The sequence below is a fragment of the Colias croceus genome, chromosome 14, assembly GCF_905220415.1.
Source record: "Colias croceus chromosome 14, ilColCroc2.1".
In the NCBI taxonomy this organism is placed as follows: domain Eukaryota; kingdom Metazoa; phylum Arthropoda; class Insecta; order Lepidoptera; family Pieridae; genus Colias; species Colias croceus.
The window spans coordinates 9,222,326-9,241,761 of record NC_059550.1 but is presented as its reverse complement, the minus strand read 5'-3'; the positions used below and the strand labels follow the sequence as shown (position 1 = coordinate 9,241,761).

Below are 19,436 nucleotides of genomic sequence, written 5' to 3'. Positions count from 1 at the left end.
CTAGGTAGGTAGTTAGTGCAGGTGTACTTACATAGTTTGTTTAATACGTAACTTCTTATAGATCAAGCGAGATCAAGCTGTTGCATCATTCATAATAATTATGTACACAGTCTTAGAGCAATGTTTGTTTTGAACTTTATCATGCTTTTAATTTTTCATGAGTAACCCTAGACCTAATTTATATCTTTTTAATAATTATTGTTATATTCAAAAATTTATCAATATTATAATATTTCGTATAAACTTACCAGCAAGATATTATCTGTGCGTTTTACCGATTCAACAGCACGTCACTACAAAATTTATTTGTGTAGAATAATATTAATTGAATTTTAATTAAATAAAGAAAATTCATATCAACTAGAAATATACAGAAAAATAAAATTATTTAGATGATTTATTTATATGTTTATATATCTGATGGACAATCCAAAAAAAAATAGTAATATTTCTGAACGACTCAAACAACAGTTTATTGAACTTTTGACATTTAACACAGATTTGGCATCCATATCTGTGATCCATATTGCTTTGTTTTGATCACAAAAAGCGATGGAACTTGGAACTATGGCAAATTAAATATGAATTTAAAATGATTGGCGCATTTATTGTTTATTCTGAACTAAGTGAAAGCAAATTCTACTTTGCAGTAGAAATAATAAAAAAAAGGAACTAAACAAACCAGGTAATGTATCGAGAAACACGTTCTCATTTATTGTCATAAATAGTCTACATAAATATATAAACGACTTATACATACTGATGAAATGCTATTTTAATACTTATTTAATATGTTATAATAATTCCTCTATCGCAACAACATCTAAAATTTCACAACAAGTCACAAAATAAAAACGCTTACAAAACTTTACTTAAACCGTATTATTTATAATTTCAGAGTCATGGAACAGTTACAAACGGTGCCGGCGAGCTTGCCGCACATAGTTCAAGTGTACCAGCCCTCAGTTTCCATCCATCCATCTTTACACACGCAAGGAAAGCTCACTTATCAAGATGCCATAACTACCGACACATTACACCCTGTAACACAAGTCCACAACATACAAACGAACATACAGAACGTTCTCACACAAAACCAAACGGTCATGTCATGTCAGCAGATACATTTGCAGAATGTACATCAAACTATTCAACCAATACAGGGTGATTGTCCGCTAGAGATCACATCTCATGTGATTCTACCGCAAGTGCCGTTGTTTAAGCAGCATTTATTAACTGGTACTGTGCATCAGCAGTATTATGGACAGTATGATACATTTTTGAAGGAACAACAGTGTGTTATAGCTAAAGTTGAGCCAGAGTTACAGTTGATTCCGGAAAAGCAGGATGAGTGAGTATCAAATTTGCATGTAGTAAGATCAATTTAGTAGCACATTATTAGAGCATTAAAGAGGGCTGGTTTCTCAATTTCTATTGTTCTGTTTTGCTTATTTGTTAGTAAAAGTTACAGATAATGTTGAACATCAAAAAGTGATAAATAGGGTTTTGGAGAAGTGGTGGAACCTGCTCCTAGCTTACAATATAAAGTTAACATTTTAATTGTTTACATAAACATTTTAATTGTGTCATAACATAGTCTGTAGTGCAAAAAACATTCAATTGTTTTCTTGGTTCAGCGCTCAGTTTGTCTAGGTCAAAAAATTAAGACTTTCAAGGCAGTATATTGGTAAATTATGATCAACTATTTTGCTTATAATTAATATAAATATATTTTTAGCTACTGGACATAATATTAAATGTTTACATATTAGTTACAGATCAAAACCAGAGAGCAATCAACAAGTGAACATAGAAATAGTGCTAAAAAAGAAGCGAACGCGCAGCCAGCTTCCGAACCCAAGTAAATGGGCCAGTAACGTCCGCAAGCAAAAGCACCAACGCGGCGAAGCATACATCAGTCGCCGAGGAAAATATGTCCCTGAAAGATGTGTCCGAAACACGAAAGACTGCCTAAAATCCTGCCGTTACAAGTGTAACGAACGAATAAACGATACTGATAGACAACATATCTTCAAAGCATTCTATTCTTTAAACGCAAACGAAAAGAAACACTTTCTATTAAACACAACGGAACGAAACTCAGTGAGACATAAAGATCACAAGCACAACAACGGTAATTTTAAACGGAATTATTCATTCAAGTATTTCTTTTTAGTTCGCGCAGTTCGATACGCTGTGTGTAAGAATTTCTATCTAGGTACGTTAGCAATATCACAGAAACCAGTGTATAATGTGCATTTGAATAAAACTGACTTGAATTTGCCGAAACCAGATGGTCGAGGGCTTTCGGAAGCGAGCACTCATTCTATACCCAACGAATTTAAAGACAGAGTGAGAAGGCATATAATGTCATTCAATACTATTGATTCTAAGCCTATAAAGCAATTTTCGACTAAGAAACAGTATTTAGAAGCGAACATGAATATAAAACAAATGTACACTATGTATTGTAATGAGTGCGAAAGAGACAGTGTGACGCCAGTGAAAGAGTCAATGTATAGGAAGATTTTTAAACTCGAGTTTAACTTGCATTTTAAGAAAGATAAGACTGGTCAGCTTTGTTGTAAGTGTAGAGGGCCGGTTAAGAAAAAGTGATGTTTATTTTATGAATTGAATTTCAAAAACAGTGTGCCGGGTTTTCCAAATTAAAGAAATTGTGGAATTTTTATATAAATAAATAAATAAATATTTCAGGACAATTTTCACACACGGTACGATCTGGTCCCATACTTATGCTATATAGAAGAAGAATAATATGACTATCTACCTATTTATTTAAGAGAAAACCAATATAGTTAGTATTTATTTTATTTATATGAGATAAAGTCTTGTGTTTGATTTTAAGCTGGTATTATAGTTAGTACATTTTTAAATTTAAGATTTTAACGGATTTTAAACGCGATTTATTCATTATATTACTATCCCGTTGTTTTGCACACTTTGCAGCAAGCATGGTCACAGGGGGTGGCATATGCTATAATAATAAAATGAATAAAATCGCGGAAAATCTTTAATTTATAAATGAGTTAATTTAAAAAGTGGTAATAAACTAAACCGGCCCATACAGTAATATTGTAAACTAGCTTCCGCCCGCGACTCCGTCCGCGCGGATGTCGGTCTTCGCGTGGATGGTTTATTTCTCCATTTTGAGTAACTCTGACAATGACATCTTATAAATATCTATCTGACCCAAATACGGCTAGGCCTATAATAATACGCAACGTGTGTTCGCGGTTCTACAGAACAACGTCTATGGATAACTGAAAAATTAAGATTAATTTTTTTCTACGTATTTTTCCAGGATAAAAAGTATCCTATTTTACGCCCAGGATAATAAGGTATAATTATACCAAGTTTCATCGAAATCGAACCGGTAGTTTTCACGTGATGTCTTCACATACAGACAGACAGACAGACAGACAGACAAAAATTTTTTTAATCACATATTTGGGTTTGGTATCGATCCAGTAACACCCCCTGCTATTTATTTTTTCAATATTTTCAATGTACAGAATTGACCCTTCTACAGATTTATTATATGTATAGACTAAGTGTATAGATATCACGGTTTTTAATTTTAGTGTGCCGACCAACATGATACTTTTTTATTTTTCAGATTTTGTATATTATGCTTTCAAAATGATTTTTCCTCTCTATACTGTATATTTATATGTACTTAATAAATTCTCAAACTCTAGTCAACATAAATATGGATTTGACTAACTATAAAATGATATTAAATGTGCATGTATATTTTTTACATTTATAAGCTTTTTATGGAATAAGATTATTTTTTAATATATTGTCTGTTTTAATTGTTTTTAATGTCTATTATTTCTGCCAATATTTATAAACATTATTTTTTGTTTATGGAAATTGGCGGGAAATAATTCCATATTCGAATTTCAAGATGGCAGCAGTTTAAACCATGCTGGATATATTGTTGTTGAGCTCACTCATCGAATTTTTTGAGATATTTTATTTTTTTTTAGTTGTTGGGTAGTCAGTTTAAATATGCTGATCGTAGTCTTAAATAATAATTGTATATTTAAGGGACAACAGGGGTAAAAGAAACAACAATAATTAAATAATTAAAATTTTATTCAAATCTTATTCATAAAGTATTGTACAACTTTGGTGAAATTAAGGCAAGACTTTTAAACGTTAACCATAAAACTTCTTGCTTACACCTTTAATTATATACCTATTTTATAAAACCTTTTTGTATTATATTTAAAACACATATTTTTATAAAATATTGATTCATTAAAAAATCCACTTAAGAACTGCCGATGTTGCTAGCTTAGGGAATATTATGTTATATGTATTATTATTGTAACACTATGAAAACTTATACAAGAATGGTAGTAAGCAGATAACAATTATTAAGAAGCTTTCAATGGTAACTGAATTTTAGAATTTACGTATTTAAATTGTGATTCTCAAAATGTTTACAGATAATAAAAATAACCTCTAAAAAGATAATATTTAATTGATTTTAGCGGGTATCATGATGCAGACTAAATCTCCTTCATCGCTTTTCAATTCCCATTTGACATCAACTTTGACTTTTGGGTATGATTTTAATACTGGCAGTGTTGCCCTGTACGCCTGCTTTTCACCACTCTGAAAAAAAATATATGAATATTATAATTTATGCTTCTATAACACCCTCACTTATTTATGTAGCTAGGTAGACATTTATGATTTTACGAGCTATCCGCCCGCGAGTTCGCCTGAATAGTCAAAGTCCCTGTTACTACGTGAAAGAAAGACAACTAATATTAGTAAAAATATTTATTTTAATATGTACTGTGGTGAGAACTTATTTGCAATAGGTACTTGTGTAACTATCGAAGGAGGAAAACGGGAAACTTAAATTAGATTAGTATCGTTATAACTTTTTTAATGGGCTAATATTGCTCAGTTTTATAGCCAATAATGTATAATGATGTTTTTATATAAATAGCGCTGGCCCAAAATAGTTTCTGCCTACGAAAATTACGTGATTAATATTAAGTGAAGACAGACACTTTAAGTCTGGTTAAGCACTGGTTTAAAACTGTAGGACGTAGGTATAATGTTGGTTAAAATGTTTGCGTTTGATTAAAAATTGTCCCTTAAAAACTAAGTAGGTACATAAGCTGTATGTATCTACAGACTGTAATTAGTACGAGGTAGAGTTCATAATTTTGTTTTTATTTCAAGTCATGAGACAAATAATATCTAGGAAAAGTTAGTTCACGACTTAGGTACCTTTACTGTAATTTTTTTTTTAATTTATTGCCAAAAACATTACAAAATCTATCTTAAAATTAGACGAACGGTTACAGCCTCAGCAAAATGCTGCACAAAAAACAGCGCTGATTTGTGAAGTTTCAGTAATGCGAATTTACATATTACGATAAATTTCAACGATTATAAGACTATACTGTCTGTAAATATGTATATTGTTTATACCTTTATGGGGCAGGTTAGGCCCTCATCTTTGCAAGCATCCGGATTCGGCATGGGGAAGGGCACGGGCAGATTCATGATGACGCCGTGCACCACTGTGTCGATGGCTTTCACGTCCATATCTGAAAAAGCAGAAAAATCGACGATGTATTGAAACTATATGTTAGAATCCTATCTAGGTATCTAAGTCGGAAAGAAAAACTGTAAAAAAATTTGGGATTCGTTTTATAAGCAGCTCTTGATAAAAATTAAAAATTAACCATGAAAATATAAGTAGTAAGCATGCCTACTGTAGTTTAACATAAAAGTTTTACTTACTAGGTGTAAAGTCGATAGATATAGTTGCATTGGTGTTCCTCTTGAGCACGCATTCCTTCGCGTCCGGGGCGCATCCCGTGATGCCCACATCCTGGACTGTAGCTAGCTTTGATCCTGGAAAGAAAATAGCCTTAAAATTAATAAATGTATGGGTAGATAGGTATTATCTTATGAGGGTTTTGAGTTGATACGATTTTATTTTTATTTTATTTAAAAATTGTTTCTCACACATAGAAACGAATAAATTCATTCGTATAAATAATAATAACAATTGAATTTAGTTGTTCTGAAAACAGAAATAAATAAATAAACAAAGAAATATAATTTGGAATAGAACTAAGACGTAGAAATTACATGAATAAACTTTGTTTTACTATTGACTGAAGAAAATGCTTTGGAAAAGTCTGATAGAAATACCTATAATAGCTAAGTCAGTTAATATTATGTTAAATATGTAAGTGCTGATTTACACAGGGTCAGTAGACAACTCAGTCGCCTTTACTACGCCTGACTTTAACTGTTTACTTAGACTTCAAGCCTCTGTACTGACTTCAAATCTGTTTACACAGGGATATTTTTCGGGTCAGCACTGATTTGCCTCGAATTTGTAGTCAGTTACTGACCCTGTGTAAATCAGCACTAATGTATTAGGTATGTAATAGTAAATAAAATATTATAGTACGGGAGCTAGCAACGTTTAAAAAAAAGTCATTTTAGTATAGTTGGGTTTTTGATATACTTACTGTTTCTCTTGCTATTTCGGTTAGAGTCCGGGCTGTCTGGCTGGCCGCAGTGGTTGCGTTTATTAGTGCGCATCTTATCTGCACAGGAAAATATCCCTAATTTAAAGTCATTTTTTAACGCGTAATTTTTAATCTTTTGCCTTTAGATAGATCCATCAGACATAATTTTTTTATTGCAAGACGTTTTTTTCGTTGTAAAATAGGTGCCATACGCAATTTTTATTTCAAAATAACTAAAATGTCATCGAAATAAGTGAAATTACATCAACATGAGTCCGCTTAAAAGGTAAGTAATAACTTTATTATTTATATTATATTATCCTTTTTTAATACTTATATTGAATAATTAGTAAACTAATATTTTTAATAGATGGTTTCATATTTATTACACTTTTGGGTATAAATATGAATTTGATGATATTTGTATTTTCTAGTGTTTGATTTTACGCGAGTATTATACATTTTGAAATTAAAGACTTGGGAAAATAATACAATGAATAAATCGCGTTTAAAATCCGTTAAAAAGTCTTTAATTTCTTGATGATATTTGGTTTTTATCAAGTTTACATTAACGTCCTATTTGAGGTTCGTTGGGAAAAAGGAGGCGATATGGTAGATTGTTGCAAAAAAACTGTAAATAGTAAAATGAATATTATATATAGTATAAGTAACACAGTGATTACTTATCCTTCACTGGGACTCATGTTGATGGAATTTCACTTATTTCGATGATATTTTAATTATTTTGAAATATAAATTGCGTCTGGCACCTATTAAACAACGAAAAACACGTCTTGCAATAAAAAATGTATGTCTAATGGATCTATCTAAAGGCAAACGATTAAAAATTACGCGTTAAAAAATGACTTTAAATTAAGGATATTTTCCTGTGCAGATAACATGCGCACTAATAAACGCAACCACTGCGGCCAGCCAGTCAGCCCGGACTGTAACCGAAATAGCAAGAGGAACAGCATAACAAAGAACCAACTATACTAAAATGCTCACTTGTCAACGTTGCTACCTCCTAGAATATTAAATTTCTCGAAAAATGAAATGACTTGTAATTGTCATAAAAATAATCGGAAATAAGATCGAAATTGGTTTTTGTTAAACAATACCGTTTTACGCGGGAAATTAATCATTTTCGCGCCTCCTTTTTAGAATAATTTGCTATTCATAGCTTTCATTAATAATACACCATTCAAAGAGTTAATTATTACATTAATCGTCTTTTAAATTAATTCAGTTTACTTTATTTATTGTTGAAAGTAGAATTATCTTATAGATAGAAGAATTTTCTTTAAAAGTTAATCTCAAAAATTTATTTTAAGAATCAGCTGATGAGCTTTTAGTAGACACCATTTTTGTGTTACACGATTATTTAAGTGACATTATTAGATTATCTCGTTTATTTAAATAAAAAAAATAATAATTGTGTAGAGATCAAAAATATAGACGATGTAGAGAAATTGTATTTGACTATAAGTATATGAGTACCTACTTACTGAGTAATCTATCTACCAGTATTCGAAGAGAATGTTTGATAATTTTATTAATATGTAATTTTTAACCGAATTAGAAAAAGGAGGCCCTCAATTCGGCTTTTAATTTTTTGGTGTTTCTATTTGCATTTCCATTTCTCTATTCTTCCGAAACCTTTGACTATATTATTAAAAGTTAAAAGTTAAAACAAAGCCTCATATAATATTTATTATTTTATCTCTAAATTGATAACCTTTTTTAATTCCGATAACAAAAGATCGTGTACGTTTATAACAAAGATTCAAATGTAGGTATATTGCCACGTGCGTGAAGGAATTAAAACAATGTGCCTTACGATATAATATTTTACCTACGTGTTATATTTCGAAATGATTAACACTGAAATGCAGGAATTTATATAATTATTTCTTTACTCATTTTCTTGTAACTTTTTGATTAGTATTTAAAATTAATATTTTGCGGCTTCTTCGATACTGGAATTGGAAAAGCGTACTTATAATATACTGATTATTGTAACTAACTTACCGAATGATGAAAAGCTAGTAAATTGATATCTACATATTTAATTTTGATTACAATTTACATATTAGGTATAGGTAGGTACGCTTGTAATCAACATCAAATACCCTTACAAAAAATCTCTACTAAAAACCCAAAAGAGAGACTTGCAAATGTAACAATAAAAGTTTTATTCAACAGTAACCCAATTTGATTTATAAAATTAATCAATACAGCAACAATGACCAGTGATTACGCTTCCGATATGTAGCGGAACGTATCTATAGTTTTATATTATCTATGGCGGAACGAAAGATAAAGGTCGATTTGGCAAACAATGAACTATGAAGCGCGACAAATTATATTATTGTTAGGAAACACAATTTTAGGAACAAACACATGTGTAATAAAATAAAATAGTTTCCCATTGTAGCGTTGCGTACCTACGCAGAATGACAGTGCAATTACAAACTTTATTTGAATTCGTTTTTCAATTTCGTAGGTAGATTCGTTGTTACGTGGTTGTTACAAATGCGTATTTCAAATTTCATAGACTAAAGAACTTGAAAAAATTGTGCTGATCTGCCCTCTGATTATGAAATCATTTAAAATATATATACAATAAATTGCTAATAATCGGCTTTTAGTTTTTACCATTGAAAAAAGTTTGCAAAATACATTTTTCGTAATTATAATTCTGCAAATTCGCAAAGCACCTTTTTCTCCTTAGTTTAGCCATACCTATGTGCATTTTACCAACTTAGAAGTCAAAGTTCGATTCAGATTCATGACATAATTTTATTGTAGGTATCTAAGTAGTTAATTTTTTTGCATGCACATTTCATTAATTGTAGCAGCTTCCTACTATTTTACTCATATAGAACAATACTTAAAAATATGCATAGGTACATAAGAAATAATAAAAACAAAACAATATTCTGCTCTACATAGGTACTCTATATGTATTTTATAACAATGTGTGTGTGACACACAAGTCTCCAGATAAAGATTAAATAATAAACATTGCATATTATGTTATTGTTGTATCTTTGTTATCTCCCATTTGTATTATTTTTAGGGACATTGAACCTAAAATTAAATCTACTTATCGAATGCTTTTTAATTGAGGCAGATAATAAATCATACATAAATAATCATTGCTAGTGTTATTATGAATTATTTGATTGTAAAAAGTAAGCCTATACAAAATAAATAATATCTTGCATAAATACGCATTAGGCCAATTTAAACATTGTTAAATATGACTCACATCACTGAAATCTTTCCTGCTGCAGTTAACAGTTAATATTTTGGAGCAATTTATCAATAATGCCAATTTAACTAAATTATTGCAGATATAAAACATTTTTACTCACCACAATCTTTATAAAACTTGGCGTGTGCACTGGACAGTAACACAGCTGTGAAAAAGTAAAACAACATTTTGTTTTATCTGTGGAAATTCGCGCGCTAACGAAATTGACGACTCGCGCGTTCGCGGCTAACTGACCGATCGGATGGGCTGAGTAATGCGACCTTATACTTCTATATAATGCGTCCGCGCCGGTCAAAGAGTACGCACACATACGTATAGATATGAGAGGCAATTGTAGTATTGATTCATTCATGGATAATAATAGTTTTGTCAACGAACTATGAGAGGTGACACTGTTGCAAGGTTTTCAAATCCTTGGAATTGTTTATATAAGTTAATCCAGAGAAGCGATAAAAACATTTAATTATGAAAATATAATTCCGATACCCAGCTCTACATTCTTTAACGACATATATTATGTTATTATTGAAATTAATAATTAATGAAATAAAGTTACAATTTAGTAAAATAGTGTTGTATCTGTTGTAATAGTTTTAATAATCTATGTTGGACCGGAAGCGCGTTACAGCCGTGCAAATGTTTCAGGAAAATGGCGCGCACATGTTGCGAATAAACGATTATTGTTATTGTAATGTATTCAGATTGCTTGTTTACAAATACATTAAATTTGATAACATATTAATAAATATTTACTTAAGTTTATTATTTAAAAAATATTGAAAACTTTTTTAGATGTTTTAAAAATCTGTGTACTTTCATATAAATACATACGTATGTGTCATTATAGGATAGGAGGCGAAGAGGGGAATTTTCTGTAATACTCGAGCGTGGCAGTTTAAGATATGAGAGATACCTTAGACCTAATAGAACAACCTTGTTAACTATTTAGCTCTATATGTAGTGACGCGCGCCTAGGATAGACGATCAGATTAGTAAAAAAAATCGATAGTCTGAAATACTCGAGCGCGTCAGATTAAGATATTGGGGGTTGATTTTAGTGTTTTAAGACTAAATTTAACTAATCTGACCATAAGTCATTGACGCCGCCGAGTTATAGGGTCGCGAACTTGTAAAAAAAAACGTTAATCCGGCATTCTCAATCGCGATTGTTTTTATTTTTATTTTGAAGAATATAATCTATAACTTACTAAAAATACAAAATCTGCCGGTTTCCGCATGACCGGAAGTCTGGAGGAGCCATTTCGTCTTCCAAAAAACGCGTTGCAGCATATATGTCGCGAACTTTACTTTTTCCAAAAAATAAACAAAAAAGGTAATTTTATTTTACAAAAAATGGGCTCTTTTCATTTTTTTCCAAATTTAAACCTTTTTTTACTTGAAGCATCATAAAAACTCAAACTCCCGGTTTTTTGAGTATATCTCGAAAACTGAGGGTGTTAAGAAAAATTGATATGAAATAACGGTGATAAAAAAAAAGAAACCCACAAACCTTTTTCGGTCAGATTAAGAGAACCCACCAACATTTTTGTCAGATTAAGAAAATATGCTTTCAGGATACCGAGATAAACCTCCCCTATGAAAATCTGACACGCTCGAGTATTTCAAAAGGACTTTTTTTTTCTGCATTTTCAAAAATTCATCGTAACTTATCGTCATGCCGTAATCGTCAGTTTTTTTAAAGGGAGCTTCCTTGGGGCCTACTTAACACCCCTTCCGAAAATCTGACGCGCTCGAGTAAATTTTTTTTTTGTGCATTTTTGACTAATATATATGCCTAGCCCCACCACGCAAACCGGCAGATTAGTATACCGTTGTTATCAGAGGCACTTGGGGCATACGTAGTATGAATATCTGACGCGCTCGAGAATGCCCAAGTAACTATTTTTTTTTACATTTTTGAAAATCCGTACACGCCAAACCCACCGCTAAAATGGTTTTTACCATAGAAGCTTTTCTTTTCGAAATTATTTTCTCTTTCGATTTTGATAAGTCTCGACGACGCCGTTGAATTACGCCATTTAGCTACCTCGCCTCCCTATCTATTATAATTATAGAGGTAGCAGTAGGCTAATCAATTAGGTACCTATAATAAGTTACAATGAAAAATATAATATAGTAATCTGCGCAAGGTAGAGTTGATTTTTGAAATCTGCTTTTTCATGGATATATTACACATACACATATATTCACTTTTTGTACATAGGTAACTTAAACAGACAAACAGATAGATGTTGTAAACATAGAGAGGCTGGTGTCCACCAAAACAATATCAAAACTCTCTAATTAGTCACAGATTAGTTACTTACTAGTTACTACGTACCTAAGTCCTAACCTACGTCCGCACGTAAGACTTCCAAGGGTTATCTTGTTAGAATTTATGTACCATAATTTTTATGTTGTTTAGACTTCTAGTTTATTTTTATATTATGTACTTATACCACAATAGATCTCAAATTACCTACGCAACATTGTCTGCGGTGAAGCAATAATATGAAGAATGAAGATGAATTATTAGCAATAAATTACTGTAGCTAAATGTTATCTTATTTAAATTATATGAAAACTCAAATAATATACCTATACTTACATACCTATAGATACGAGTACCTAAAATCGTCACTAGAAATGAATGCTAATTGACTAGTCAAAATAAATAATTTTTTATAAGCATACTTAGTTACTTACCTATATCTACATTATACAAAATACCCAAAGGTATAAGAATATAAATAAAACTGAACTATATGTCCTATGTCCTATGGAATTATAGCTTAAAGCTATTAAGTAAGAAAACCGGAGTTTTAATCCAATTAAACACCAAGTAACTAGTATTAAAGTGTTACAGCTAAATGGCAATTTCCTAAGCTTTATTAAATAATTTCTTTTAGTGACAATTCACAGAATTTCGTGATACACCTACATGCTACATGAGAGTATATTGCGTTCATTTTGATGTCCAAAATATGAGCACGAGCGATTTTTTAGATATACATTTGAATCCAGATCCAGGTTTGTGATTTTTTAAGAAACCTAAAAATATTCATTAAAATTGGTTCAGCTTCATTTTTGATTTTATCAACTAGAGATTAAAATATGTAAATATGTATTCGTAGATAAATTTACATCTCTATCCATCCCAGATATCGTTAAGTTTAATCTGCAATTACAGACGTTTATTTGCTAATTTAATGTTTGTCTAACAATTTATTTACAAATGCATTGTTCACACTGCTACATTATTGATTGATCCATTAAAAACCAAGTTACAATATAATTAAAAATAACAACTATTACGATAACAAATAACTGAAGTAGGTAATAACAAATATTTGTTTTTGGATATTGTAAAATCGATTTAATTGCAAAATGTTGACATTTGATAATTACAATGTTGTTAATACACATAGACGTTGAAGTACACTACAGGTTGAAAAAAACTACAGTGTGAAAATTATGAAAGGCGAACAATGATATAAAATACCTTCATATAGATGCCTCAGTCTTAAAGAGACGTTATCATATACAATACATTTTACTTACAAGAGCTCTAGTAATCATCAGTTCAGGTAATTATTAAATTAATTTGCCTTGCAGTAAATGGTGGTATGTACCTATTTGTCGTTGTTAGAATAATGATCTCACGTGTATATTTCCAGACCTTTTAAAACATTAACATTTTACGATTTAGTTTGCTTAAAAAAAAATTAAATTCCATAAAAAAAATTTGCTCTCATATAGATTGTCAAATTAGATTTATTTTAAAACTACGCAACGGATTTTGATGTGTTTTTTTAATACATTGAGAAATTCTCGAGGAACGTATTAGTATATCATTATTTATTTTATAGATAAAGCGGATGAATCCGCAGGCGAAAACTTAATCTATACTAATATATAAAGCTGAAGAGTTTGTTTGTATGTTTGTTTTAACGCGCTAATCTCAGGAAGTACTGGTCCGATTTGACAAATTATTTCGGTGTTAGATAACCCATTTATCGAGGAAGGCTATAGGCTATATAATATATATCATCACGCTAAGACCAACAGGAGCGGAGCAATGACACAGCTAGTTTTAAATACATAATTTATTTCCTAATTGCTATCGCTCCTAACTTGTGCCCCAGATTACAGAGGAAGGGTACATTTCGCAGCTAATTGGTACAAACTTGGTGGGCCGAGTGTGCAACTATAATGTTGTCGCACTTGTCGCATTTTTTAATAAAATACTTACAAAAAAGCAGGATTTGCTTGTTAGAAATGCAGATAGAAAAATGCATTTTTAATGTTGATACCCAAAGATATTGTTTATTCAAGAGTTTTTAGTAACATTTTTTAAGGAAATGCCAACTCAAACTCAAAAACTTTATAGCGGGCGTGATCACGACACAAGGTTAACGCAATACTTATATTGTAAGATCAAAGATGTATGTTTAACAAACTCAATACTCATAGGTTTTTATTTTAATTCTCTAGTTTAAAACCTGTGATAATTCTTACCGAAAAAGATTTTGATATCTTTTAATCTTGCCAAAGAAGTTTCACCTTCTTTGGCAAGATTAAAAGATACCAAAATCGTTGCCTTACTCCAGGACGTTTTGGTATTGACATGACCCGACCTTGAAATTGAATTCTCTACGTGCATATGGAACACTTCAAAAACCAAAAAATAAAATTTAAATTAACTCCAAAATAGAGCAGGTATATCTTTCTAAGATATTGAGTTATATTTAACGCGTAGGTAAGTCGTAACTCGTAGGTATTTTAGTATAATATTAGGGGTCAATGCAAAGTGAAACCATTAAACACATAATATTTATCTACGATAGTTCTGTGGACGGTTATTAACTGCTTAGTAAGTCCATAAATTTAACGCATATTCGTAAAAATGTATTACAAGAGAGGTTGACCATGGATTTATGTTATGGAGGACATAATATTTTAAGATTTTTTCCTCGCTAAGAGTAGAGTCTACGATAACTTACAGAATAAAGACAGAAAACATTAATTTCGACTGGTTGAACTGATTTCGATGATTCCTTTTTTGTTTAAATGTTAATGTTTCCTGGTTCGTCACATTAAAATTTTGTTCAGTTCAAACTTTTTAATGACGGTTTAGTTTTTTTATTTAAAATAATAATTATCGCCTTATAATTGGCCGTAGATAACCAAAAAGGATCCAACCCACAAAATGTTACTTTTGAGTTATTGAAGTTTGAAGTTTAACCTGTGTTTGTTCATATAAAGACTTGCTTGTGTTAATTGCTTCTTAAGGAAAAGTGTGTGTGTCAATGTATATTTTATTCTTACAAACAAATTTTATTGAATTTAGTTTTATTTCTTGAAATATTCAGCTAAATGTGTGTTAGGATCCTTTTTGATAAAACCTATTTTCAATTATGATAAGTGAATTTTCATTTCGCAAAAACGATTCAAAGTAGCTAATTGCTACTAAGATCCTTATTTTTTTTTTAATTTCGTAAATAAAACAACTAACTTTCAATTTTTTTTTCATTATTTATATAAAACATATAAATTCTATCCGATTTACTATTCTTCTTCGTGTGCAAAGTCCGGTTCATCGCCATATCTACATCGTCATGAAGTCTTGGATTGCCCCCTTGGATTGATTTATAGAAATCCAGGCAGTATTTAGATAAATAGTCAAAGATTGACTCCAAATCGTCTAATTGGGCTTTTCTTTAACATTTGGCCATAGTCATTGAAAATCATTATCAGATACCTCCGAAGATTTACCTTTCGAGCCCGCCCATACATACAACTTTTGCATCGACTAAACTGATCTGTCAAGCTGTATTCTCCTCTTGAATTCAACATGACTAAACTGTTTAGTCGACGGAGGTGCGCATACAATCGATTTCAGTCTTAATAATTTATATCCCCAACAAACCTTACAGTCTTCTATAGGCAATTCTTGAATGAAGGTAATAAAGATCACATGAGCGCGTGATCGAGTAATTTTTTTTTTTGTTACTTCGACATGTTCGTCAGCTTCGTAAATTTTTTCAGGTATTTTCGAAGTGCTTCTATTTTAGAAAAATCGGTATAAAAAAGGCAAAGATGTGTGACCCGATCAAGATACTTGGAGTGTGAACTTAATGCATGCCTAACGCCTCAAGCTTTAAATACATAATATTCAGTCTATCCAAATGTTCTGAATCGTTTTTGTTATTAAACCAGTATACATTTCTACAAAATTCAGTTTAACAAAAGAGATCCATGCTTTCTGAATCTTTTTAGTGATTTATCTATTGCATCATAATATCATAAAAATTAAATATCTAAAAGGATCCACATGCTTTTGGATTTTTTTAAACATTTTAGTTTTGTGTTAGTTTCTTAGACTGAGCGTTTTACAATATGATCCAAGAAGAATGGATTGTTTTTACGAAACTAAAATATGGCTTCTCCATACATGTGGGTTGGTACCCAGTGTCAATTTAACGTCAAAATATTCATATTTTACTTGGATTGTTTTTGCTAATCGAAAATATAGACCTAGACGAGCAGTTTGGTATATTTAACTCATTTTCGGTCATGTTGTGGGTTGGATCCTTTTTGCTTATCTACGGCCAATTCATACACTATTATATCAACTGACAGCTTATTGAACAAGTTGTTTGAGAAACAGGGCCAATATAAAAACAACGTTAAAATATCGTATGTTTAGCAATAGCGGCTACTAGCTTGCTTACTGTGTAATAAACAGGGGGTTGTTTTCTTAGGATTAGCGCCCCTTTATAGATTGTATCTATTTAATAGCGTGCACTAACACCTTATTACTAGGTATATCTATAAACTATACAACTCTGTAACGTTTTATTAAATGCAAGCGCAAGTTTTTATGATAAAATTGCTATAAATCATGATTGTCTACTGTTTTTCAGTCTTTCCTTGGTAGAAGGTAAATTTCACAAGACCTCATGTTTTAGGTAATGTAAAAGCTTCTAGGTATTTAATTCTGTGTTTATAAAACTAGATTTGCAGCCTTCTGTGTTAAAGCACATAATATACTCAGCCATTCAAACGACGATTTAAAATATGGGCACCTAAGTATTTAATTCTGCGACACCTATAGTAGAGTAGAGCTATTAGGTACATGAAATAAGTAAATAAATAAAATCTTTATTGGAATTCATACATTAATTTGTCACTTACTAGGTAGGTATATCCTGTATTATGGAGACCTGTTCCTTCCCTAGAACTGATCCATTGCATGAATTAAAAAGGAAAAAGCATTACTAAAATTAATTTTATTTACCTGTAAACATGTAATCAGCTATGTGGCCCGTTAGAACAAAGATATAGAGTAACGTTCCCAAGTTCAGTTGTTCTTGATTCGTAGCATTGTCGTAGGCAACATCGGAGCCAAATAAAGAAGAGCATTAGCAATATAATTTATATATTTTAAAGGACTCTACCAATTATACATATCACACAATGACCGATCTGAAGGTGTCAGGCAAAAAAAAATTGTCCTGAAAAGTATGGACTATGTCCACTAGATGGTTTCGTCATTGATCAGGTCCGTCACGTGGCATGCACGGAGCGTCAACAATTGTTCATACATGCCTTGATTCTTAATTAATACGCAAAGTAAATAATATCGTGTTCATAGAGATCCTGTGATCTGTTTATCGTGTTGCTTTCCGATCCTTACATAGCCCTGTGACGGTCATAGTATGATACGTTTTAGTGGGTCCTGTATGTTGTTATAATTTGTGATAGCACGAACATGAACTTTTTAGTAGAAGACATATATATTATAAATGTTTATTTACTAAGTTTTCTACGCTGGGACTCTCGTTGCTATCCTATGACACATGGCCTATCTATGAATATTGTACAACCATGACGCTTCGTGGGCGTGTGCAATTACTAATATCCGTCCAATTCTCCATACGAAGTAATAACCATCGGATATAACTGATCAATTTACTATTTTGGTAAATTGATTCTTGTACTGCGCATGATGGACTATTTAGCTACTGTTTTGTGATGAATAGCATGCTTTATGTTTTGTTTCATTACTCTTTAGCTGTTATTACTTATTAGTTACTAAAAGCATTGAAAGAATAAACGAGTGTTATTATTTTCTAGGCTTGAAGAAATTTTGATTGTTATTGTTGTGAGCTTGCATATTCCTTTTCTAAATCTATACTAATATTATAAAGCTGAAGAGTTTGTTTGTTTTTTTGTTTGAACGCGCTAATCTCGATCGGGAACTACGGGTCTGATTTGAAAAATTATTTCTGTGTTAGATAGCCCATTTATCGAGGAAGGTTATAGGCTATATATCATCACGCTACGACCAACAGGAGTGGAGCCACGGGGTTGCAACCGTGCGAAGCAGCTAGTTAATAATATTGCTCGAATATTTCTTGCATTTATGCACATCTAGCTGACGCTAACTCTTTTAGCCGCATTAATTTTGACAATAAACAGCTCTTATTATTTTCTAAGTTGGTTGTGACCGTCTGACCAGTCATAGAGACATATTTACTTTCAAAAGTGACCATATTACAGTAATTCAAAAAACAATTATTATTTTGAGTTTCATGTCATAATTCGTTATCAAGGAATTGTTTGACATTACAGGAAATGGATGTAAGATGTTGTACCAAGGTTGTACCTATCATAAGTTTATCTTGATTTTTATTACTTTTTATAATACCTACTAGCTTTCCGCCTGCGGCTTCGCCCGCGTTTTCAAAGAAAAACCCGCATAGATCCCGTTCCCGTGGGATTTCCTGGATAAAACCTAGCCTATATTACTCGTGGATAATGTAGCTTTCGAATGGTCAAAGAATTTTTAAAATCGGTCCCGTAGTTTATGAGCCTATTCATTACAATCAAACAAACAAACAAAGTTTTCCTCTTTATAATATTAAGTGTAGATAAAACAAAGCTTCCAATTACATGGTATGGTATTAACCAAGGCCAAATAAAACTAATGTATTATAAATTGCTTAACCAGGTAAACGGTTTCAATTACATAAATATGGTATCTATTATAAATACATTTTGGCAATTTACCTTTTTTCGAGGTGTAGTAATTGTTATCTTGATGTGTTTTATAACGTGACTAGCTTTCCGCCTGCGGCTTCGCCCGCGTTTTCAAAGAAAAACCCGCATAGATCCCGTTCCCGTGGGATTTCCGGGATAAAACCTAGCCTATGTTACTCGTGGATAATGTAGCTTTCGAACGGTGAAAGAATGTTTAAAATCGGTCCAGTAGTTTATGAGCCTATTCATTACAATCAAACAAACAAACAAACAAACAAAGTTTTCCTATTTATAATATTAGTGTAGATTATGGCTTTGGATATGGAAATTATTATATTGTTAAAATGTAGAGTCATTTATTGGTAATATTTAAAATTAGGTTCCTTTTCATTTTAGTTTGTTAATTGATTTGTTTCTTGTTAGATTTACTTGCTAAAACATATTGTACATAATATTGCATCGATCTTTTCGATAAAAGGTTATTGAAGTAATTACTTGTATACTATTTTTTGAAAAATTTTTTTGGACAAGACCATAGACTCTTTTTTATTGAGCAAAGTTGGAGCTAAATT

The 19,436-nt window shown here is 31.4% G+C and overlaps 2 protein-coding genes across 2 annotated transcripts; one reads left to right on the top strand and one right to left on the bottom strand.

Annotated features, from left to right (window-relative positions):
- The first annotated feature begins 526 nt into the window (after window positions 1-526).
- On the top strand, window positions 527-2,695 carry LOC123697252. Its single transcript, XM_045643703.1, has 3 exons — window positions 527-685; window positions 899-1,351; window positions 1,773-2,695. The coding sequence occupies exons 2-3, from the start codon at window positions 903-905 to the stop codon at window positions 2,614-2,616; spliced, it is 1,293 nt and encodes a 430-aa protein (XP_045499659.1). The 5' UTR covers window positions 527-685; window positions 899-902; the 3' UTR covers window positions 2,617-2,695.
- A 1,409-nt stretch (window positions 2,696-4,104) lies between these two features.
- On the bottom strand, window positions 4,105-10,083 carry LOC123697469 (ecdysteroid-regulated 16 kDa protein-like). The gene is made up of 4 exons (XM_045643994.1): window positions 9,920-10,083; window positions 5,797-5,910; window positions 5,482-5,600; window positions 4,105-4,647 (listed from the first exon to the last, which is right to left on the bottom strand). The coding sequence occupies exons 1-4, from the start codon at window positions 9,984-9,986 to the stop codon at window positions 4,510-4,512; spliced, it is 438 nt and encodes a 145-aa protein (XP_045499950.1). The 5' UTR covers window positions 9,987-10,083; the 3' UTR covers window positions 4,105-4,509.
- Between the last annotated feature and the right edge of the window lie 9,353 nt (window positions 10,084-19,436).